This window comes from Melanerpes formicivorus, unplaced genomic scaffold, assembly GCF_026170545.1.
Source record: "Melanerpes formicivorus ecotype bairdi unplaced genomic scaffold, bMelFor1.0.p_v2 SCAF_12, whole genome shotgun sequence".
In the NCBI taxonomy this organism is placed as follows: domain Eukaryota; kingdom Metazoa; phylum Chordata; class Aves; order Piciformes; family Picidae; genus Melanerpes; species Melanerpes formicivorus.
In genome coordinates, this window is record NW_027142364.1 from 2,349,064 (window position 1) to 2,374,767 (window position 25,704).

Sequence of the window (25,704 nt, forward strand, 5' to 3'; positions counted from 1 at the left end):
GATTGCACATGAAGCATCAGATCTGTCTTACAGGGCAATGTTACCTCTCTAGTTGCAGGTTTAAGGGACCAGTTGATAACGCAGCTTAAATGCTGGCCTCCCAGGAATTGTTGGTCTTCTCCCAAACCAGAGGGTATCTTCCTAGAAAAGATGTCTCTTGGTCCCTCTGACAGCACATAAGAAGGATTGCAGACACTGATCCCTTAAAGAATAGTAAGGGAAAAAAAAGACATGTTTTACAATGTCTGTTGCAGAGGTGTATGGTGGTGTTAAATGTCCAAGCATCTGAGATGAGTTTTGTGAGCTTTCCTACTGGATCTTTGCATGTCCAAAGAGCCAGGGCCACCTCTGAGTGCTAATGTTTTCATACTGGATCAGGCACAGGTATCTTTGAAGTATTGCTTTGCATCCAGAAGTGTTGCAAAGATCTTCTGGCATAGCACTTTGAGGTTTCTGGAGTGCCACCGATCCTGCTGCGGAATGGTTACACAGCATGAAGGACAGAAATAACAAAAAATGAGCCTATTTCCCTTTGAGCTCCTGTCTGCTTGGCTGTCCTTCCTGACATTTCTCTGCAACTGTCCTCTAATGTTCTTGTTTCTGCTGAATGTTTGTCTATACCTGCACAAAACCAGAGACTGTCATCTGGACCTGGGTGACTATGCCGCACTGGGGACATCTTGCCTGACCCTGTGTGAAGGCAGCACAGATCTATCATAGTATCAGTCAGGATCTGGCAGAGGTGTATGCTGGAACTGGGTCTCTTCAGACTTCAGGAATTGTCACCACAGAATATTTCAATAAAACCCCTGTAACAGTCAGGGGGAAGGTGAACTGTGAGCTCTGTTAGCACCACGGATGGTTACTAGGTGCTCTGGCACCCTCACCATAAAGAAGTTTCTTCTCAGGTTGAGGTGGAACTTCCTGTGTTCCAGCTTATACCCATTGTGTCTTGTCCTATTGCTGGGGACCACCAGAAGGAGACTGGCACCTTCATCTTGACACCCACCATGAGATCCCCTCTCAGCCTTTTCTTCTCAAGACTAAACAGTCCCAGTTTTGTAACTGAGTATCAGCTTGATGGCCTCCCTGTGTCAATTCCTTCATCAGAAGGCTTCCCTAGCCAGCTTTCAGGAGTTTGGGCAGTGTGTTGGTTTTAAATAGCTCAGGAACACGTGGGCAGTGAGCACGTCCCCCATGATGAAGCTGATGGCTGTCTTCTCTAACAATGTTCTCCAGTTGTTAAAAATCCTCTGTTGCCATCAGTAACAGCAGTGTGGGGTGTGAGTTACCAGAGTCTTTGCCTTTCCCTCTGAACATGAAATCACTGCAGTCTCTCAGACAACATTAGGTGGTAACTGTTGGCAACAGCTAGGATGTGAGGAGCGGCGTATGTTTCTGGCTGGATTTTCAGAGCCATCCATAACGTTCTAGTGCATGTGCTCTGCTTGTAGATCACACTTCCCTTTTGTGCGTCACAACGAATCTGGTGCTCTCTTCCATGCAAAAAAAAAAAAAGGTAATTAGCCTGGGTTGAATGTGAGGAATTTATTTTTTGACTGGAACCCAAGTGTGAAATTCCGAGTGTGGAAGCATGAGCTCTGAACTGGCATCGACCTACAGCCCTGGCACCGCCGCTCTCCTGCCTAGATGCTCACGCTTAGGAGGGACTTACGCACATAACAAGAAAAGGCTTGGCTTTAAAGAGTGCTCACTTGAGTCTGGGGGATGTTCAGCCCAGGCTGTTCAACCTTGGATTCTTCTGAGGTGCGTTGTACAACTGTTTTCCCACATGCTCAAGAGCCAGCAGCGTTTGATTTGAAGAGGTTTGGTTAAATTAGACACTCTGAGCGTTCTGTAAGAGCGAGCTAAAGATCAAGGTAAACATGTTTATTGATTGATTTCCTCATTCTCCTGAAAACAGGACTCAGGCTCCAAACAATACATGTGCCTGTGGAATTTGGCTTTGCCCACGTTACACACGCTGCACACAAATGCTGGCTGGATACATATTTGTTGCCACACAGTTTCTATGGCTGTGTTTGGAGTTTTCTGCCCCTTATAGTGTTGACCTTTTGATGTCTGTTCTTAATTTGTGGACCATCTCCAAGAGAACTTTGAAATTGTTTCTAATGCCTGTTCTGCTTAAGAGTATTAAATTTAATAGAATCGTAGAATCAACCAGGTTGGAAGAGACCTCAGAGATCATCAAGTCCAACCTACTAATGAATACCTGACACTTCATGACTAACTAAACCATGGCTTCAAGTGCCAGGTGCAATCCTTTTTTTGAACACCTCCAGGGATGGTGAGTCCACCATCTCCCTGGGCAGCACATTCCAATGGCCAATTGCTCTTTTTGAGAAGAACTTTCTCCTCACCTCAAGCCTAAACTTCCCCTGGCACAGCTTGAGACTGTGTCCTCTTGTTCTGTTGCTGCTTGCCTGGGAGAAGAGACCAACCCCCACCTGTCTACAGCTTCCTTTCAGGTAGTTGTAGATAGCAGTGAGGTCTCCCCTGAGCCTCCTCTTCTCCAGGCTAAAATATAGCAATATACTTCACTGCTGCTCCGAAAATATTGTTGGCTGTTCTAAACCAAACAATTTTACAGGAGCATGGTGGTGTTTGAGGTGTTGTTAATAGTGAGGAACATAAAGAAAGCCTGCTGTTTGCAGAGGGGAGGGCTTGGGGGATGCATGTTTTGAAGTGCAAAATGCTCATATTTGAGAGGACCAACTGACGTAGTAACTTGGAAGCTCTCTGTTCTTTACGCCATCTCGCTGGCGCCTTGCTGAAAACACAAATGCAGATTTCTTTTTGGTTATATCCCTCAAAAAAAAAAAAATAATAAAATAAATGGGTATACCACTCCATCAAAACCAGATGCTTGACATCCAGAAAGATTTAAAAGGCAAATTTAGTTTGTTTTGGGAACCAGAGTAGAAAGTTTGGGTTACATAAAAGTGGCTTTTCTTTTTTTCCCTGGCTCTGGTATGAATCAGTTTTAGTGATGCAAGATGAACAATTTCAGCCTTCTAATTTCTGCCTGTGATCACCTCTGACATTTGACAATTTAAAAACCTTGAGCTCACATGTTTTTATAACCAGAACTCCCAGGCTGTAAAACTGTCTGTTACTTCTGCTAACAACAGCAGCTGCACGTGGTGAACAGATGTGCTCACAGAAGCAGCGAAGGTCCCAGGTTCAAATGCCGGTGTCAGGCTGAGGTAGCTTTGTGCCAAATTGCTCTTTCTGCATAGTGTCTGACTTATACCATCACCCTCAGCCTGATGCTTTTGTTTTAAAGGGGACCTCTGTGCTGTTCTGCTAGGAAAAGCCCCGAGAAATCACAGCTGTTCTCTGATGCTCATGGTTATTTAACTGGAAAAAGAAAATCATCTTTCTTCCATCCTTTGCTTCCAGCTTGTCACTGGTAAAAACTGAGTGTGAGTTAATGGTTTGTACATCTCTCTTTTTTTCAAGCTTGATCTAACTCCATGTTCAAGTGTCCTGCTTGAATTTCTTCATGGGAATTCTCTTCCAGCTGAAGGATGCTTACCTCACTGCTGTTTCTTGTGAGGAGGATCCAGACCTCTCTGAAAGATTTAGCTCCTATTTAGCACAAACTGGAAAAGCTGCCTCTCTGAAGCACCCATCAGCTCTGTTTCATTGAGCTGCTATTTGGGCATGCTCCTTAGTAAACCTGCTCTGCAGTCACAGTAATCAATAGGTAGCAAGCACCCATTGGTGTCAGGTAAGTTAGAAGAATTCAGAAGACAAATTAGGCCAAGAAGTCTCTGGGAATAAGGACTTCCCTTGGGTTTCTTTGCAAATTAAACTGATAAAGCTTTCATTTTATTTATTTTTTTTTCCTTTCCCCATGGGTTCCTTTGCCCTTGACACACAAGACTGGCTGTCTGTGTAATCCAAACAATGAGCTCTCACTTAGACCTCCTGTAAATGAGTGACCTGATTGCATGGTCTTGTTTCAGCCTTGCAGGGAATGACTACAGCAAAGTAATTTTCTGCAGTAGAAAGGGAGATGACTTTATAGTTAGCACAGGATTCTTGTCAGGGCAGTAATTCTGACCACGTAACTCTTAAGAAGATCTTAAAATGGAAAATAAAAGGAGGGAGAGAATATCCAGAATGACATAGGAAGAAAGGAAAATTTAACCCCTTGAAGTCAGTAGCAGAGGCATGCTGTTTGTTTCTGTTTGATGTAATGCCAGGCTGCATCTGTTGATGAGTTTGTTCTACTGGTGATTGACACTGACTGGCAAGGACAACTACTAAAGTAAAAAAAAATCAAAGAAAAGAAAATAGGATCTTCCTTTTAAATCTCAATAATGAATTCCAATGCTAAGCCAGAATCACAGAGAAGCTGGGCTTCTCTTTGCTGAGAAATCTTCTACTTTTATTTCAGGATGAAATAGTTTGGGAGGAAAAAAAAGGAAAAGGAATGAATTGTTCATGTGAAAAATGAACTAATTTGCTCACCTGCTTAGTGCTGGGTTAATGGTATTGTGAAAGAGAATAGTTTTAAAGGAACTGGCTTATTTCAATGGGAGTGCCCTGAAATTTAAGATGCTTTATCTGTTATATTTCTCAGAGCATACCATTGCAGCAACCAGCCTGCTTGTGTGTTAAGTAGCAACTTCTGGACCTGTGGCTTCGATCCCATACTGGGGGCTGTAGGCAGGCAGGCTTGTTTTACATGCTCTCTGCTCCCCAGTTCCTCCCTTGGCAGCCCCAATCGCTCTGCACCTCTCGTTCTGACCACACTACTGACAGAACATCAGATCAAGTTTTGTACCAGGTGAGAGCTCACCCTGGTGTGAACTGAAGTACCAGAATGGGCTGTGGAGTGCTTCAGGTGTCCCTTTTCCATAGCATTGCAGTAGAAGTGAGGGCACTCTAGGATTCAAGACATGTTTAGGGGGAAAGGTGCCACACACCCTTCCTTAAATTGATCTGTTCTTTTTCTGAGCACAGAATAAAGACAGAGAAAGAGACAAAGCTAAAAAAAACCAGCCCACTTTGTTCTGCACTTACATAGTACTTCTCTGTATTGGCTCTTTTTGTAGCTAGAAGCTAAAACTGATTTGAGCTTCCTTTATATGAATATTTGGAAGCCAATTCCAAATAAGCTGTTCTTGCAGCACCCAATTCCCTGTTCCTGCATCCTGCTGGCTGGAGCTTGCCCTGCTCAAACTCTTGCTATAGACTGGTACTTGTGCAACAAGTGTTTAAAAGCTTTGCTGTACTATTACTTGAAAATCAAAGTATGGCACCTCTGAATTGCTAAAATCTGACCCATTGCTAGAGGTTTTACCTGGAGTAAGTCTATTCTGTTTGAAACTGTTGGTTTACCACCTACCCTGGTGAGTCTGAAAGCCATCAGCAACCTACAGCTCTGTTTGTCTCTGCTTTTGTTATTTATGTGTTGGAATATTGCATTGCACTTCACAGGACATGACATCTTGAATCTCTTCAAAATACAGCCTGGGCAGAATACATGAGGTGCCACCCTTGTTTCCTTGATGTTTTCTTCTGATGCCAGTGCTCTGTTTCCCAGCTTCTATTTAGTCATGAAGATGCTGCCATTAGCTAACCCACAGATACCTTCAGGTTATTTATGGTTATATACACAGACTGTCACTCTCCATCTATCTTAGAATCATAGAATTGTTAGGGTTGGAAGGGACCTCAAGGATTGTCCAGTGCCAACCCCCCTGCCATGGGCAGGGACACCTCACACTACAGCAGATTGCTCACAGCCTTAAAAACCTCCAGGAATGAGGGTTCCACTACCTTTCTGGGCAACCTGTGCCAGTGTCTCACAACCCTCATGGGGAAGAAGTTCTTCCTTCCTAACATCCAATCTGAATCTACTCACTTCTAGTTTTGTTCTATTCCCCCTAGTCCTATCCCTCCCTGACACCCTCAAAAGTCCCTCCCCAGCTTCCTTCTAAGTCCTCTTAAGATACTGAGAGGCCACAATAATACTGGGAAGGCTCTTCTCAAAGCCTTCTCATCTCAACTGAATAGCCCCAACTCTCTTAGTCTGTCCTCACAGGAGAGGAGCTCCAGCCCTCTGCTCATCCTTGTGGCCCTTTTCTGGATGCGCTCCAGCATGTCCAGATCCTTCTTGTAACAGGGGCTCCACAACTCTGGGTACTCTTAGCCTGACAACCTCCATAGTTATGCATAATCTTGATTCTTATTTATTGATTTTTTTAAAATATGGAAGCAACTAGTTCTCATTGAGATCTATAAAACCTAATCCTAATGGCTGTAAATGCCCACCCTTTAGAAACAACCTAATGTACCTGTTTTTTCCTATACCCTCTTTCAGTTTGATTCTGGTGATGTGGAAGAGATGTTGGGAAGCTGGAGTAAAGGCAGGAGTTCTGCATGTCAGTTTTCTTGAGATATAGGAGCAGGAGAGGAAAGTTGGATGTACTGTTGGGAATGGCTCAAGATACTGAGAGCCAAACTTACTGTGACCAAATGGGTGATATCTTCTGTGGGTTATCTCACCCAGGAAAGCAGAAGGCAGCAAGATACAAGCCTGTCCTGGTTTGAGGGTGCACCTTGTGAATTACCTTTTAGGCACCAGGATGTGAGTTGCTTGAATGTGTCCCAAGAAGGGCAACAAAGCTGGGGAGGGGTTTGGAGCATAAGCCCTATGAGGAGAGGCTGAGGGAACTGGGGTTGCTTATCCTGGAGAAAAGGAGGCTCAGGGCAGACCTTATTGCTGTCTACAACTACCTAAAGGGAGGTTGTAGCCAGGTGGGGGTTGGTCTCTTCTCCCAGGCACCCAGCACCAGAACAAGAGGACACAGTCTCAAGCTGTACCAGGGGAGGTTTAGGCTGAACATTAGGAAGAAATTCTTCGCAGAGAGATTGGCCCTTGGGATGTGCTGACCAGGGAGGGAGTGGGGTTGATGTCCCTAGAGGTGTTTAAGAAGGGACTGGGTGAGGCATTTAGTGCCATGGTTTAGTTGATTAGATAGGGTTGGGTGATCCAACAGACTTGATGATCTTGGAGGTCTCTTCCAGCCTAGTTGATTCTGTGATTTGGCTCAGGTGGAGTCAAGCACGTTGCATGGGCTTGCATCTGGTGCTTGCGACTGAGGATTCAAAGCATAACAGAAAACCAGTTGCTAGGAGTCCTGAAGTCTTGCTAATAATCCCTGATATGGAAATGATCTTTAAAGAATATTTACCTGCCTGCAAAATGTAAGGGCTTACTTTGTGAAAGCAAACTTTGGGAGTTCAAAGCCTTTTCTCATTTGTGTGTGCATAACCACACTTGTTGGTGCTGGGAGTTAGATTCGCTGCAAAGAGAATGCATTTTTAGGGCAAAAGCACTTTTAGACAAAAGCAAAGGCTTTTAAGGATGTCACTGTAGAGGCCTGAATTCTTTCTGTAAAAGGCTCCATTTTGTGGCATAAAAAAGTCAAAGCAGAAAGAAATCCATCTCGGCAGAGCTCTGATCTAAGGCGAGTTGCAGCACAGCAAACGATGCTTTCTTTTATGTTTTGCTCATAACCACCCTAGCAGGCAAAGGCAAACACTTGTCTAATTTGATAAAATATCTTTAATTGCAGCAGCAGTACTTGAGGTTTGGGCTGGATGCATCAACTCTGTTTTGTAATCATAGCTCCAGCCGCACTCCACAATCATCTCCAATCACTGCCAATTAGCATCCGTTAGTCTGTTGTTCCTTAATTCAGATGCTCTGGGATGTTTAGTTGCATTATTCATACCTTGTCTGGCAAAATGCACTTTTAAAATGACTGCTATTATAAGACTTTATTGTGCTGTGATTTTTCTTTTTTACTTTTTTCCCCCCTCTTCTGCCCCATTTTAGTTGTTGGTGTAGAAAACAAAGTCTGTGCATGATTTAGAATCACAGAATTATAGAACCATTTAGGTTAGTCTCTTTCAACCCAGACCATTCCATGATTACAAGTAAGACCTGCTTTCAAAAACTGAGTGCTTTCAGATCTGCAGAGAAGTTGCCCAAAAACCTAAGTCATAGAATCATAGAAATTTTTTGGTTGGAAGAGACCTTGAAGGTCGAGTCAAATCATTAACTCAGCGCTGCAAAGTCCACCATTAAACTACATCCCTCAGCATCATATCTTTAGGCCCTGCATTTCACTTCTAGGAAATAGCTGTTCCTGCTTGACAGAGAATTCTAAAGAGGGATTAAAAAAATAAATAAATCAAAGCTGATTTTTTTTCACTAGGCATTGTGGTTTAGGGTTGTTGCAAAATGTCATTGATGCTCAGGACATTAGGAATGAAAAGAAGTGGGGGGGGCGGGGGGGAAGAGCAGCTGTGTATATATGGTCATGGGGAAATATCATAACCAGTGATTGAGATTTTAAGAGGGCTTTTAAATGCTAATGGTCAGAATGGAGTTCAGTCTTCAGTTGTCAAATAAGAGCAGGCGGAGAGCTTGGGGTGGAAGTGGCCATCTCTGTACCTGCAGCAGGGAACTGAGTGTCCTCTGCTATTGCACAAGACAAGGTCCAGTCTAACACAGCAGAGTTTGCCATCATCTTGGGGTTTAAGAGTGTTTCACTTATTTAAACTTGGAGCCTTTTTTTTTTTTCCTCCCTCTGTAGAATTATACTCTGATTTCAAAGGAGTTACTCTTCATGTGAGCAAGTCCAAATGATTGTTGAATCTGTTTGGCTGTTTCTTCAGATGGTGATTTTAGGAAGAATTAATCACAGTGAAGTATGTTTAAGAAGGGGCTTCATTTGATTTCTGGTTTTACATCAAAGTTTCATGAAGTGGAATTTTTGTAGTGCCCCAGTAGAAAAGCAAATGATGGCAGAGACCACATCCTGGGGTAGCACGGGTCACACATGCCTTTGTTACGTGGCTGCTGATGTTCCCTGTGACATGGGGTTAGAGAGGAAGGAGAGCAGCATTGATTTAATTAAAGAAAAAAAATAAAAAGGAAATAAAAAGAAAGACAGAAAGAAAAAACATGTAAAAAGAGGAGGTGATAACTTGCAAAAGCACAAGTCCTACAGCTGCAAAAGCACAAGTTCTACAGCTGCCAGTGGAGACAGTGGCAGTGATGGGAGTCTTCTGGGAGTTCATGCACAATGAGTCTGTGCCAGAGTCTGAGATAAGTTTGCTCCACTAATCAGATGCTTGTTAATAACAGCTCAGATTTACGATACTTCATAACAGCAGCAGAAGAAATATTCATCCTGTTATTGACTTTGTGAAGGAAGAAAACCTAATAAAGCATTAAGAGTGCTTAATCAATACACGTGTAGGACTGTGCTTGACTATCAGAATGAGCAGCTTTGTTTTCTATTCAGGCAGGTAATTTATGGTTAGCACTGGAAGTGATGGATGTAATTTATGTTTTAGAGACGATTACTGTTCAAAGGGGACTGTTAACAAAGCTCTTGCACAGAACGAAGGGAGAGACAAATGCAGTCTCTGGGGTGTGCCTTGTGCTCGCCAGCCTGTCCAGTGTGTTTGCTCATCAGTATATATTTACATATAATGCTGCTCTGATGTCTGTGCATATGCATTAGTGTCAACTACCTGCATCATAGCACTCAGTGGCCTTTAAAGTTCAAATCATCTTTCTCGGGTTTCAAGCCTTTTTAGACATATGGTTTGGGTTGCAGACCATCTGGACCATAATTTTAAGACGCAGCGTCTAACACCATAACTTAAAGAGCTACATATTCATTGGGTCTTTTAGTACTTATAAAAAATAAATTATTTGCTTTATTTATGTCTACAAGCAGTTGTCCAGTGTGCATTATGACTTGCAGATACTTGTCCATAAAGCCCCCTTGGAAAAGCAAATTGTACTACAGTTGCACATTACTGCTTCAGATCTGTACCAGGCACTCAGGTTTAGTAAGGTACACTTATAGCTACATTTAAGCTGCACATTATAAACTGTATTTGGACTTTGATTCAGACCATTGAGGGGGTTGTACATGCAAGTATTAGAGAACCTCAGAATGGTAAGGGTTGGAAGGGTCCTCCGGACATCATCCAGTCCAACCATGCTGCCAGAGCAGGTTCCCCATTCAGCAGGTCATCTAGGTGGGTTTGGAATGACTGCAGAGAAGGAGGCTCCACCACCTCTTTGGAGTCTTGTCCAGGGCTTTGCTACCTCTGTTTAGATGTAACTTCCTAAGTTCATGTTTGTGCCTGTTACCTCTTGTCCTGCTGTTGGCCACCACTGAAAGAAGACTGGTCCCATCCTCTTAACACCCACCCTTTAAGTATTTATAATGTTTCCGCCCCAGCCTTCTCGGACTAAAAAGCCCCAAGTCCCCCAGCCTTTCTTCTTAAGAAAGATGGTTTTGTCCCCTAATCATCTTTGTAGCCCTTTTCTGTACTCTCTTCAGCAGTTCCCCATTCTTCTTGAACTGGGGAGCCCAGAACCAGACAGAATACTCCAGGTGTTTACTGAGTTGGGAATTTACATCTCTCAATTGCTATTAAAGTCAATATAAGCTGCCAGTACCTGTTAGAGAGAGTAATCAAATCTCTTTCTTAGATAAAGATACATAACATTTAGAGTCTTGAAAGCAGACTGCCTTCATTATAGTCTTCAGGAGAAAATCCCAACTGGGAAGCAGTGTTATTAGCGAAATGCTGTCTTCCTCCTAAATAAATATGTTCTCATTACTTTGACAGCTAATTGAAGCACGGTGTGTTAGCTTAACACTTTTAAACTAATCAAAACAACCTCCCCTCTCCACGATGGTGGGCTTTGTCCATTTGGTATTACAATAATGTGAATAATTTTACAGATTTTTTTCTTTGTGTGCTGCACTTCAGTGATTTATTGTGAGTCCAGCGAGCTCTGACACACGCTGAAGTCAGCGGCTTATGGGTCAGAGCACAGGTTAACCCCAAAGGCTGGTCCCTGAAATGGCAAGTTAGCATGTGGCTGCATGAAATAAATAAAGTTGTTGCTCAGATGCGGCTGACAAATATAGAAACCTTAGAAAAATAAGTTTTTAAATACCCAGCTGCCATTAGGAGATTCTCTTTGTTACCTCAAAAATGAATCTCTACATTAATGAACACTGTACAAACTTGTTGCAAGAGTAAAATAGACTGAAGAATACTTTAACCTGTAGGCAGTGGGGTCAGCTGCCGTATCCCATAGATATAAACATACAACTTGTTGCCAAGTGGTTTGTTCTATTGTTTTCCTGATGCAGAAATGTGGCCTGTCCTTGCAGGCTTGTTCCTGATCAGTGCAGATGCTTTCTCCTTCAGCAGGTCCATCCAGTCATGCTGTCAGGACAGGCTTAATCCCTGCTGGAATTTAAAGATGCTGAATTCAGCTCTGTGGGCAGCACCTTGCAGAGCTGCAGCCCTGAACAAGAACTCAGCACGGAGGTGTGCAGGGGAGACTTCCGCCTGATATATTTCTGCTTTTCAGACTACTTCTTCCTTCATCTGTGTACTGTGTTTGAGAGCTAGAAACAGTGCAGGTCACTTCTGTTAGATTGAAAACTGGAATTGCCAATGAAAAATGTTTTGTCCAGTGTCTGCTTTCATGTAAGGTTGTAGTTTATATGTAAGAAATCAGAAATCACCTAGGCTTGTATAAAATCTGTTTTCCCTGGAGCTGAGGATGTCTCTGCCTTGCTCTGCCATTTGGTATTTTCAAACAGGGACTCCGTAGCATTAAATAAGGGTAGAGAAGGAAAGGGATTTAGATCAGTCCTTCTCCATTTAGTATAGAGCTCCTAGGCATATTTAACTGGGTAAAGGTGATCTGCTTCATGGAATAAAGGCTCACTCCCCTACATCTCAAATATTGGCTAGTTTCTTAGTCAAATTTATACCTTTTTATGCAGTGCTGTTCTATAATAACTCATGCGCAGGGAGTGTGGGACATAGGCACCATCCACATTTTGGAGTACTAGTAGATCTAAAATATGCTGTGGATTATTATTTTTTCCCCCATAGGTATAGTAGACAGCTCATATATAAAGTTAATATCAAGTGCATCTAGATGAAGTGGGTTTTCCTTTTTTTTTTCCCCACCTTCACATGGCAGGATTGAAAGCTCACACAGAGTATGTCCCATGGATAATGTTTCTATGTTGCACCATTGGCTCCATAAATAAATGTGAAGCATTGCAGGAGCAAGCATCACATTTATTTAGTTGTTTTGAAGTGCCTACAGCGTGTCGTTACAGATGGATTGATGGTCTTGATAACACCGAGCTTCCCTCAGACCTAACCTGGCAGACTTGGTACATGTCAGAAATTTGCTGTCATTTTTTCTTGTCCTTCAAAAAGGCAAATATATTTGCAACCTTGAGTGACATTGAATGTGGAAAAGAGACAGAATTTTATCTTGACAGAATTTTTTGTCAAGTTTCTTTTCCCTTTTATTTTTTTCTTCCTTTTTATTTTCTTAATGCCTGACTACTCTGTGTTTTAGGAATATAGAGCAGCTGATTGTGGCTTAGAAGAGCTATATGACCTGTCTTTTTACAAATGTAAAACATATTTCTTATTACTTCACTTTCAGATCATTTATTTTTGTGCTTCTTGGACTGAGGCAACATCTGACCTTTATTACTGAGTTATACAAAACAACTTGGCAGGGTACAGACTACGGAGAAGATCTTGTATGGGAGACAAGAGAGTGAAGGATGCAGATGCTTAAAGAGGAAATTTTCATAGCACTAAGACTTGTACCTTTTATACCTAGTGAGGGTATGCCTTCAAAAGTGCTTTGTAATAGGGATATATCTCTATCAAAAAGCTTATTTTGGTGTCTTAAATCATGAATTATAATTTCAGTTTTGAGTTACAATGTTTAGATTTAAGAAGGGATGTTTGTTTTAAAGAGGTTTGTGGCTGAAAAATCAGGGGTTTTACATATGATAGCTAAAGCAGTGAAGAAGCAGCAAAGAAATGGAGGAAAACACACACAGGATGTTAAGGGTTGGAAAGGACCTCCAGAGATTGAGTCCAACCCCCCTGCCAGAGCAGGATTATAGAATGTACTGCAGGTCACCCAGAAACGCATCCAGATGGGTCTTGAAAGCCTTCAGTGAAGGAGACTCCACGACCTCTCTGGGGAGCCTGTTCCAGTGCTCTGTGACTCACACAGTGAAGAAAATCCTCTTCACGTTGAGGTGGAACCTTGTGTGCTGTAGTTTATATCCATTGCCCCTTGTCCTATCCCAGGGTGCAATTGAACAGAGCCTGTCCCCTCCCTCTTGACCCCCAGCCCTCAGATATTTGTAAATGTCCTCCCAGTCCTCTCTTCTCCAGACAAAAAGCTTCAGGTCTCCCAGCCTCTCCTCAGAGGGCATATGCTCCAGCCCCTAATCATCCTCATGATCCATCAAAGGATGGAAACAGGTATTGAAGCAGAGACAACGAAATCCTGGACAGGGCATTAAGAAGATAGACTTGGGAGACGACAAGGAGGTTATCAGTCAGAGAGCACAATACCATTCTGGGGGCAAAACTCTTACTTGGATCACAGCATTTTTCTGCTGAACAAGAAAGAAAAAAAAAAGATTTCCAATTGCTAACAGAAGCACGTTGCAATCAAAAGGAAAAACATTCTATACATTAGTATGCAGTGGCACCATACACTTCCGAACGTGTAATACCCTAGTGAAATCAAGAGGATAATGATTAGCTCCTCAGCTAGAAAGGTTTGCTCCCAATATTTTGACTCTAAAACACAGGCACTGGTGTTAATAAATTGGGCTGTATATCATAGACCACACCACTCAATGAATATTTTATGCTAGGAAGTTCTGTAGCATCGTAGGCGCTAAACACAGCGCAGAAGAATAAAGTTGTCCTTCCCATTATTGTTAAAAAACAAGCAAGGGATTATTTTTTTTTTTTCTTCTTCTTCTTCTATTAGTTTTCAATCCTGTTAGTATAAATAGAAGTCGAGGCTGTGGAGCTGGGTTATTATGTGGCTCATTACTGTTTATTACCACAAGGCACATCAAGATGTCTGCTAGTCAGAGGGAGTAAATCATTTGGAACATGCCTGCTTTGTCGATCTTCCGTACGATGCTCGGCACTGGCGTGCCTTCTTCCAGTGCTTTGAGGAGTATGTCTAAAATCTGTTGCTTGTCATATGTTCTCTCCATCTCTTGCTGAAGAGAAGCGAACAGACGCATGGCTTATTTTGGTGTGATTTGGGTTTGCGGTTTTTTTTTTGGGCAGAGGAGAGTGGTTGTCTTGGGAAAAGTTTCTGTTCAGATTGTGCTCCCATGAAATTGAGCAAGCCTTGCTGGCTTCATACCAGTTACCAAGAGCAGGGAAGTCATTCTGCCCCTGTGCTCAGCACTGGTTAGGCCACACCATGAGTACTGTGTCCAGTTCTGGGCTCCTCAGTTTAAGAAAGACTTTGAGTTGCTCAAACATGTCCAGAGAAGGGCAACAAAGCTGGGGAGGGGTCTGGAGCACAGCCCTGTGAGGAGAGGCTGAGGGAGCTGGGGGTGTTTATACTAGAGAATAGGAGGCTCAGGGGAGACCTTGATGCCATCTACAACTCCCTGAATGGAGGTTGTAGCCAGGTGGGGGGTGGTCTCTTCTCCCAGGCAAACAGCAACAGAACAAGAGGACACAATCTCAAGCTGCACCAGGGGAAGTTTAGGCTGGATGTTAGGAAGAAGTTCTTCACAGAAAGAGAGACTGGCCATTGGAATGTGCTGCCCAGGGAGGTGATGGAGTCACCATCCCTGGAAGTGTTTAAAAAGAGACTGGATGAGGCACTTCGTGCCATGGTTTAGTTGATTAGATGGTGCTGGGTGATAGCTTGGACTCGAAAGTTTTTTCCAACCTGGTTAATTCTGTTTTCTGATTTGGTTTGTTGTGAGTGCAGCACAGAGCCACAAAGATAATGGAGTGGAAGACCTCTCTTATGAGGAAAGGCTAAGGGAGGCAGGTTTCTTTATCTTGGAAAAGAGGAGACTGAGGGGTGACCTCATTCATGTTTATAAAGATGTGAAGGGTGAGCATTGGAAGGACAGAGGCAGGCTCTACTCACTGCTGTCTGATGATAGGACCAGGGACAATGGATTCAAGCTGGAGCAGAGGAGGTTCCATATGAACATAAGGAAAAACTTTTTCACTGTGAGAGTGACAGAGCCCTGGAACAGGCTTCCCTGAGAGGTTGTGGAGTCTCCTTTTCTGGAGATATTCAAAACTCACCTGGATGTGTACCTTTGTGACTTACTCTAGGGATCCCACTCTGGCAGGGGGGTTGAACTAAGTCACTTTTCGAGGTCACTTCCAAAACCGTAGACATTCTGTCATGCTGTGTGAAGCTCTGAGGTAGCTGAATTACTGCGTTGGAGGGTTCTGCCAATTTGCCAGTGTGTGTCAGTATCACTGAGCACAAAGGAACTTTTGGTGTGTTGGTCATTACACTTGAATCTATAGCTGCAGGGTAATGAGATGGGTTTCGTGAGTTTGTGCCTCTTCAGCTGCATTATAGTAAATATTGGTGCTTCATGGCATATTTTTCTGTTAGCTTTTTAATATCCTGACACCTCCCCAACAATGTCTTTTAACCTCTGTTTTTTAGCCAGGATCAGAAATGAGCTAGTAAAGTTAAGCTCATTGAAGAACTAATGAACCTTGGTAAATCTTAGACTTTAACAGCTTTAGATTGCAGTTGAAAGGCTCCCATATCTTTTGCATGAATCTGAAATTCTTTCTTTATTTGACTTGGCTTTACAGCACTTTGTATTTCTTTTAGCCAGAGGCTAATTAGAAGTCTTTTAAAAAGCCTCATTTCCCTGCTGGAGATGCAGGGAGCTGCTGCTATGAAATAACTGCCTGTGATTTTTACAGTCATAATGGTGCTCATCTTCTCTTGCTTAATCTTCTTCCTCCTGCTTTTCCTGCTCCCTAGTCTGAGTGTAACGTGTGTTCTCTACCAGTGCCAAAGGTCTTGTAGATGGGAAATCTGTCACCTGTGTCCTCATGCCAGGCTTTCAGAATGTGGTGTGTCCCCTCAGCTATATACCCTCTCCAGCATGCCAAGCAGGTCTGCTCTGTCACCAGACCAGTCCAAGATATTTGTCAGCAAACTGAACAAAAGACACCCACAGGCTGTTACTTGTGTGCAGATTTGTTGCTGTCCCCACTTACCCCTGCACTGCTGAGTTATGTGTCTGTGTGACACTTCAGAAAGAGCCAAGCAAAGAAGGAAGCATCACACAATTCTGTGTTCCATAATACCTGAACTCAGTGCAGCCAATACCTGCTGCTTTTGTTACCTTTGCTGTCCCATTTGATAAATTTTCTCTATTGGAAAGACTTCCACACCATCTGTTGTTTCTGATCCTGTTCCACAGGGCAGTATTATCAACTTGATGATTTTCATCACATTTCTTCAAAAGATTCTTACATAGAATATTTAAGTACACAAGTTACAAAGCAAATGTCTTCACTGCTGTTTTTGTTCTCTGCCATTGGCCAGCCTGCTGACTTATTTATGCAGTTCTTTAATGTTCTTCATTTATAATGTGTAAAGTTCTATTTTTGGAGGCAGGCAAGCACTAACTTGATCAGGTGAATAAGGAGTGTAGATATTGGTGCACACAAGGAAAGAAGGACCTCAATTGATTTAAAATGTTACTGTTGATTTAAAATGCTGTTGTCTTTCAGAGATGGTAATATTCTCATCTCTGTTGTGACTGCTAGAGGCAACCTAATGCACCTAGCCTGGTGAAAATGACAATATAAAGATTGTTGCTGATCTTACTGCATAAACAAGTTGGCAAGTAGGGCAAGCCTGCAGCTGGAGTTAGGTGGACTCTGCAGCTTACCTTGTGCAGAAGTGGAGCAGGAAAATCTCAAGTGTTGCACTTCTTGGTTAAGTTGAGTGGCACAGCAATATACCAAGCAGTCACTGCTCCTATAGTTGCCTTCTGGGTCCTTAACTGAACATCTCAGTAACTTTCTCATTTTGTCATATCAGAATCATAGAAGATTGTCCTCAGGTAGCCAGGTATTGTAGTCAATGCCCACTCTTTACTGACTGCTATCTGCTTTGTTCCAACAGATGTAAATGAATGTACCACTGAGAATGGTGGCTGTCAGGACCAGTGCTGCAATACCATTGGCAGCTACTACTGCAAGTGTCCAGCTGGCCAGAAACTGGAGGGAGATGGAAAATCATGTGGAGGTAAGGTTTTATCCTGTGTCTCACTGCTAGCAAGAAATCAGAGAAGACACTGGAAAGGGAAGGGAAGTGTATGCTTTTATCTGGAGCCAGCTGAAAAGCGTATATTCAGAGTTGTCAAGGGTGCAGATCTTCTCATGTCTGGATTATGAAGATGCAACTGTAAGAACACTTCAAAGGGCTGGGTTTTCATTTCCCTTTTATTTTTTTTTTCCCTGAAAAATAATAATTATATATATATATGTATAAATATAAAATGTTATCACTTAACCTGGATTGGCTGTGCCATGTTCTGCTTATGGAATTTCCATCATCAATTTGAAAACTGGAAGAAAGCGTCTGGGTTTGATAACATTTTGTCTGTCTCTAAAACAAAATGGTTCTTATCAGAAAATACACATCCTTTTTTTTTCTACTTTTATTTTTTTTGCATTACAATCACAGTTCCACAGCTAGAGATTAACTGAATAAAAAAGGATTTAAAACCACACGCTATGTAAACCCATTTTGTCATCTTCCTAAGGGAAATATGACTCTAGTTAGTGCATTATGGGGTAGAATTTGTTCTTATGCAGAAGCCTGACTCTGTGTAGAAGCAGAACATCACATCAGCTTATGTGAGAGCACATCATGAATTATGGTTAGGCTTCTTAAAGATGCACTGGGAAACAGAGGGGGTCTAAACAAACCTGCCTGATCTGCTGACATGCAGCCTCTATATCTTTTGCATCATCAGATGCTGGAAAAAAAAATAGAGCTCGAGCGTATAGTAGCCAAGTGTACTGCAGACCAGGGGAGTTCCTTCTTCCTGAGCTCTCCCCTAACATGTGATGAATGTTCACTGCCATACGATCTTGTGTGCCGTGGCTGCGTGCCCGCATTGCACCCTCAATTGCATTTCATTGCTGCAGTAAGTATATCCTTGACAGGCTTTGATTATCTCAAGATGAAAGGCTCTAGGTAGGTTTTCCTGAGCTATGTTATCTTCTTTTCACAGAAACATCTCTGTTTTTTCCAGTTGTCTGGTATCTCACAAATTCCTTCCCCCCACTCCCCCCAGGATTTCATTTTACCTTTGTCTTTCAACTCCTTTCTTAAGGTTTCTACAAAGCAGTGCGTTTTTTGGCCTCATTCTTTATCTGAACTTGGTAATTTATTTGGCTGCATTCCTTTTTCCATCAGAAAATGGTAGGAATATTTTCCAGGGAGGCCTGTCATTTGATAGCCAGCTTGGCAATGTGAACAACCTGTAGATAGTTATTTTAGTTTGGTTGAAGCTTTTCATTATGGTCCTTTCATTATGTTGTCCTTTAGAGAGCTCAAGCCAGAAATACTTTGTTTAATTTACTGATTCCTGCCTCTTCACCTTAGCCCTCTTCTACCTCTCTTGGGGCCTGACTGGTAATATGAAGATGGTGTGTATAGGTCTGCAAAATCATAGAATTGTTAGGGTTGGAAGGGACCTCAAGGATTATCTAGTTCCAGTTTGGGGCCCCCTCACTACAAAAAGGACATTGAGTTCCTAGAGCATGTCCAAAGAAGCTGCTGAAGGGTCTGGAGAACAAATCTGAGTAGCTGAGGGAACTGGGGTTATTTAGCCTGGGGAAAAGGAGGCTGAGAAGAGACCTTGCTTTCTACAGCTCCCTGAAAGAAGGTTGTAGTGAGGTGGGGGTCAGCCTCTTCTCCCAACTGAAAAAAGATGGGACAAGAAGAAATGACCTCATGTTGCTTCAAGGGAGTTTAGGGTGGATATTAGGAAAAAATTTCTTCCCCTGAAGGTTTGTCAGGCCCTAGAATGGGCTGCCTAGGGAAGTGGTGGAGTCACCATTCTTGGAGGATTTAAGAGGAATGTAGATGTGATGCTGAGGGACATAGTGGTGGACTTGGCAGTGGTTGGTTAATGGTTGGACTTGATGGTCTTCAAGGTCTCTTTCAACTAAAACAATTCTATTATTCTCTGACTACTCAGTGCTTTCAGATATGCATGAAAGTTGTCCAAAAGCTAAAGTTTTGAATGCAGGTCCTACTTGTCAGAGAACGCTTTGAGTTGGAGGGATTGTATAATGGCTTTGGTTGGAAGGGATCTTAAAAGTCATTAGTTCCAGCCCCCCTGCCATGGACAGGGACGCCTTCTACTAGCCCAGGTTGCTCAAAGCCTCATCCAACCTGGCCACCTCCAGGGAGGGGGCATCCACAACCTCCCTGGGAAACCTGTTCCAAGGTTCCACTGCCTTCACTGTAAAGGATTTCTTTCTAATATCCAGTCTAAATCTCCCCTTCTCAAGTTTCAATCCATTAAAGATCCTTAAAGATCACCTAGATCCAAGCTCCCTGTTGTGGACATGGACACCTTCCACTCTTAAACTGTGTAGTATGTGAAGTTCCTATTTCCTTTCAAATAATTTTGTGTTAATAAGTTAAATCACTGCTTCTTTCACACAATTCTTCTATTCTTAAGATAGACTTTAAGTTCTACTATTTTGACATTCTGTAAAAACTCAGTGTTTAAGATACTTGATTCTGTTGCTATGTATGATCTAACCAGGAATTACAGGGGGCTGCTATCATCCATTCTGAAGCAGCTGTTTGAAATCTTCAGACGAAAATGGAAACATCCAATGAACTGGAAACACTCAAGTCACAGAACAAAGTGCTCGTAGTGGTGACACTAATTGCACTTTAACATACAGAATTACAGAATTAACCAGGTTGGAAAAGACCTTTGAGATCATCAAGTCCAACCTATTGCCCAACACCATCTAATCAACTAAACCATGGCACTAAGTGCCTTATACAGTCTCTTTTTAAACACCTCCAGTGATGGTGACTCCACTCCCTCCCTGGGCAGCCCATTCCAATGGTCAATCTCTCTTTCTGTGAAGAATTTCTTCCTAACATCCAGCCTAAACATCCCCTGGCGCAGCTTGAGACTGTGTCCTCTTATTCTGGTGCTTGTTGCTTAGGAGAAGAGACCAACCCCCACCTGGCTACAACCTCCCTTCTGGTAGTTGTACAGAGCAATAAGGTCTCCCCTGAGCCTCTTCTTCTCCAAGCTAAGCAACCTCAGCTCCCTCAGTCTCTCCTCATAGGGCTTGTGCTTCAAACCCCTCCCCAGCTTTGTTGCCCTTCTCTGGATGTGTTTGAGCAACTCAACATTTCCTAAATGGAGGGGCCCAGAACTGGACACACCAGTGCTGAGTACAGGGGCACAATTACTTCCCTGCTCCTGCTGGCCACACTATTCATGATATACTGGCCAGGATGGCATTGGCCTGCTTGGCTACCTGGGCACACTGCTGGCTCCACTTCTGTTGAGATAAGAACAACGAGGAGCTTGTGGCTTCACTGACTTGCAAGAAGGCCAACTTCAGCCAGCTTCTAGCCATCATATGTTACTGTATGTGTAATTTAGTGGTTGATTACCGCATAAGGGAGGAGTTTGCTTCCAAACATAACAGCACATGCTGCTGGAAGGCACTGGTCTTTCAGGATGTGACCCTGAGTCGGTGCTTTATTGATGCCTCTGCATTGCTCGAAGGGGTCATTTTGCAGATGAGAGTAAAAGATCTTCTCATTCAGGTTAGGCAGCATTTTTAGAGGGATAAGGCTTATAGTTGTTCTGGGTAGTTACATTCTTTCTTTATAGCATCATTGTGCTTTATGTTACCCTTTAGTCTAAACTCAAGCGTTAAATAGATGTGTACTATTGTTCTGCTCCCATTATCTGTCTCATGGTGGGTTTTATTTCACTGGTGACTGAAATGATCAATGGGTGTACAGGCTTGGGTTTGTTTTTATGGTTGGTTGTGGTTTTTTTTTTATAAGCTAAGGTACAAATAAGGTGAATCGTTAGAAAAGCAGCATGGAAGTAGCACAGATTTTATTCAGGAAGTCATTGTTAGTGCAAGGATTGATCTTGGTTGGTTTTTTTTTTTTTCAGTAACAAAATAGAGCATCCTTCTGACAGAAAGGAAAGATGTTGTCAGGAAATAACTGAAAAATAGGCTTTAGCCCTTTGTAGCTGTTTAATGCTAAGGAAGGGAAAGTGGATAAAAAATTCACTCAGCCAACACCATAATGAGGGTACTGCTGATCTGATCAATAATACCTGGGTGTTTTGTGAGCAATCTTAGGAGACCCAAAGGCCTAATTTCACAGCCAGAATGAGCTGGGAATGTTCAGTGTTTCTCTGTTCTAGGATGACAGAGATGTGTGCAAGACACACAGATCCACAAATATTCATAGAATGGTTTGGGTTGGAAGGGGCCTTAAAGATCTCCTAGTTCCAATCCCCCTGCCATAGGCAGGGACACCTTCCACTAGACCAGGTTGCCTAAGGCCTTGAACATCTCCAGGGAGGGGTCATCCATAACCTCCTTGGGCAGCCTGTTCCAGCATCTCACTATACTGACTATAAAGATTTTCTTCCTAATATCCATTCTAAATCTGCCCTCTTCAAGCTTCAATCCATTCCCTCTAATCGTATCACTTCCAACCCTCCCCAGCTTTCTTGTAGGCCCCCTTCAGGTACTGGAAGGCCACTCTAAGGTCTCCCTGGAGCCTGTCTTCACCAGGCTAAACACCCCTAACTCTCTCAGCCAACTCTGTCCCCGTAGTGGAGGTGTATGAACAAGACAAGGGCATAAAATAAGCGCTATAATCTTAAAATGAGTTATTGCTATCAGCATTGACTAAAACTTCACTTTCTTGGGTGGTTCTGGGGCTGGTTAGAGCCACAAGGGGAAGAGGATTCAGCAGCACAGCCTGGGACACCCCACTCTGGAGGGTCTTGAATTCCTTTCAAGGTCTGTGAGAATCATTCCTAATTCACTGGGGACTCTCCCAGCAGGAGCCATCACTCAGAGTTACATGGTATGTAGCATCGTGCCTTGTTTCAGTGAGGGGCACTCACATCAAGAGGCATACTGTGGGAAGGTGGAGGCATGTGCATCTCTACGGAATGCCAAGCTGGAGCAGTGAACTGATTAGCCTTTCAAAAGGAATTATCTACATGTCGTACTGCAGATTTTACTCTCCAGTGTTCATGGACAGAGCTTCAGTTTTCTTATCTGACAGAGAAATATTTTCTGGCAGATAGTCGTGTAGGCATTACAGATTGTGACAGAAAGCTCATGCTTACCTCTTGCTCTTCCTGTGCCTGATTGAAATTGATGGTGGGAAAGTATTTGGATTTAAATCACCACACAAATAACGTGACAGATTAGCACTTGACATCTAGTGATGGCTTGAGTCTGTGCCCTGTGCATCCCTACTGGCATTCAGTGTTTTGGGAGCAGTCTGACCAGTGCCTGGAAGTGGATTTGCTCATAAAGTTCTAACATGGTCTGAGGTCTCACTAAGGGTTTTTTGGTGAGAGAAAATATGTTGAGGGGTACAAATCCTCCTTATTTGTTAAGCTGAGGTAACACTGACATATGTCAGTGAGATATGCTCTGAGGCCTAAAGATACTTTCGTTTAATATTCTATACTAATGCTAAATGATTCTACTGGAGCATCACAAAAGGCAGAAGTGGTGCTTTATGAACATAAACACCATTTGCAACTCAGTCCTTGGCACGAGTCCAGATCTGTAAGGGATGCTGAGGTTACAGCGACAAAAGTGCGTTTTCACACATGAATAAGCTCCAGAAGCCACACAAAACAAGGCCATGACCTTATGTTAACCTTCTTTGGTAAATTGTCTTTTCTTATTTATATGGTTGGGCTCTCATCTGTCACGGCAACTGAAGGAAGTTAGAGACAAATGAAGTCCTGCGATTAGCTGTTGATGAAAAGAAGCTTTTATTTTACTGATTAGAGTAATATTGCAATCACTGCAACTCCATCTCTTGGGGTTTTGGTCAAACCTTGTAGCCCTGGCAGGTTTCCTGACTTCTGCCAGAGGGATTTAGGGAGCAGCTGTGTCCAGAGCTGGTGTGTGACTTTGCAAGGCCACCACTGTTTACCCCAGTAATGGAGTAGTCACCGGTGTCACTCATTTAGCCTGATCCCAGGTCAGAGGTGAGCTCTCCAAACACTGTTGCCATAGAAGAGTTAATAGCTGGGCTAAAAGGAATACTGGGGGATTTGTCCAAGTGAAAGAAAGTGCTTATTGAAATGACCTCAGCATTTATTTAGTCTGTAAGGCTTGAGGTGTAACTTATTCTTGTCAAACTCTGTTTTTCTCAAACAGAACAAACATGCTAATTCTGCACTTGGACTGTTTTCCTTGCCCAGCAAATCAATGCACCAAGCTTCTGCAATGTCCTGTAGGAAGAAAACAAACCTTGAAGGACGTAAATACCACACACACCTCTAGGGAAATGCCAAGGAGCTTTTTGATTAATTTATTTTTTAATAGAGCAGGAGAAATAAGTCCACTGGTGAGAATTGGAATGCTTTTGCGTTGTCTTAGTTGTGTTTGACTCGTAACATGATGGTGTGCTGTGACACAGAGTTAGTTCTCTTCAGGAACACTTTAATAGACGGAGGGTAAGGAAAACAAATTGGGTTTTACAGAATGAAAACCACAGCAGTTCTGATTACCGGTGTAACAAGTACCACTCCTATAAGCTCAGATCTTAGAGTAATAGAATTAAGATACTCCTAGATGAGGCAAAGCTCATTCAGCCCTCTCTATCTTTCTCTATTTCATAGAATCATTGAATTGTTAGAGTTGGAAGGGACCTCAAGGATCATCTAGTTCCAACCCCCCTGCCATTGGCAGGGACACCTCACACTCGGGCAGGTTGCTTACAGCCACATCCAGCCTGGCTTTCAACACCTCCAGGGATGAGGGTCCCACCCTGGGTAACCTGTGCCAGTCTCTTACCACCCTCATGGTCAAGAACTCCTTCTTAACATCCAATCTGAATCTACCTATTTCTATTTTTTTTTCTCCACTCCCCCCAGTCCTATCACTCCCTAACACCCTAAGAAGTCCCTCCCCAGCTTTCTTGTAGCCCCCTTAAGATACTAGGAGGCCACAATAAGGTCTCCTTGGAGCTCTCTCTTCTCCAGACTGAACAGTCCCAACTCCTTCAGTCTGTCCCCATAGGAGAGGAGCTTCAGCCCTCATGGCCCTTCTCTGGACACACTACAGCACCTCTAGTTCCTTCTTGTAATAGTGGCTCCAGAACTGGATGCAGTACTCCAGGTGGGGTCCCACCAGAGAGGAGTAGAGGGGGAGAATCACCTCCCTGGTCCTGCTGGCTATGCTTCTCTTGATTCAGCCCAGAATGTGATTGGCCAGGATGTGATTTCATTACCTTGTCTTGAGATATGGAAATAAAATTGGTTGCAGGATTGTGTCACAATTATCTAATTATTTGTGACTGAATCACTGTAGCCACTCAATGTCCACCTCAGAGAATTAGAGGAACAAACAACTTCATCTTGTGACTTTAACAGACACTGGGTGAACAGTCTTCCTGACTAAGGTATTTTTTTCAAAGCAATCCAAAAAAGAGGAGAAAAAGAATAAGTAAAAGAAAATAATCCAGTTTGCGGTATTTCTAACCCTGTCATCAGGTTCTCTTGGGTACTCCAGCAAGGACTCTTGTAGCTAAACCACAAAACTCCCAGATATTGAAGTTCCAAAATATCAAAAGGCTGTGAAGCATTCTGTCAGAGGCTGAAGGATAAACATTTCCTTCTCCATTAGTCTGTACATCCAGAATACTGGTAGTTGTCTGATCATTTGAAGTGAATTCAACAAGAAGCTGTGCTTGGTTTTGCATTTAAACATTGTTTATTTATGCTTGCTTCTACCTGTCAAATCAGTATGTTTAGTCACAAATAAAAAGCATGATTACTGCTTTTGGTTTCAGGTCCCATTTGATAAAAATCAAGCATTGCCTTACTCCTCTTGTAGAGAGAAATATACTAACTTAGATTAAGAATTGACTGTGCATTTTAAACACTGTGTAGGTTTATGCAGTCAGTCTTCCATAATTTTCTTTAACTTAGGCAGGAGACTGGGTTGGATTGGAAGACACCTTTAAAGGTCATGTAGTCCCACCTCCCTGGAGTGAGCAGGGACATCCTCAACTAGATCAGGTTGCTCCAAGCCACATCTAACCTGATTACAAGCATTAACTGTGAAAAGAACTGGTAGCATGTAAGGGATGGTGAGAGGGGATCTTATTGTCTATAAATATCTGGCAGGTGGGTGTCAAGATGAAGGTGATGGTCTCTTTTTGGTGGTGCCCAGTAATAGGACAAGGAACAATGAATATAATCTAGAACACATGGAGGTCCACCTCAACATACAGAGAAACTTCTTTACTGCATGGGTGATGGAGCACTTGAACAGGCTGCCCAGAGAGGTTGTGGAGTCTCCTTCTCTGGAGACTTTCAAAAGCCTGCCTCGATGCTTTCCTGTGCAGCCTGCCCTCGCTCATTCTGCTTTAACAGGGGAGTTGGACTCCATGATCTCTAGAGGTCCTTTCCAACCCTTCCCATGAGGATACTTCTATGAGGATACTTCTACACT

The 25,704-nt window shown here is 42.9% G+C and overlaps 1 protein-coding gene across 1 annotated transcript in view; it reads left to right on the forward strand.

The window, feature by feature from the left end:
- The window catches only part of LOC137444370 (multiple epidermal growth factor-like domains protein 6), a 246,621-nt gene that overhangs the window by 114,165 nt on the left and 106,752 nt on the right, over window positions 1–25,704 (forward strand). Inside the window, exon 5 of the mRNA XM_068144947.1 lies at window positions 17,090–17,212. Coding sequence (XP_068001048.1) covers window positions 17,090–17,212 — 123 coding nt within the window. The remainder of the gene's footprint in view (window positions 1–17,089; window positions 17,213–25,704) is intronic.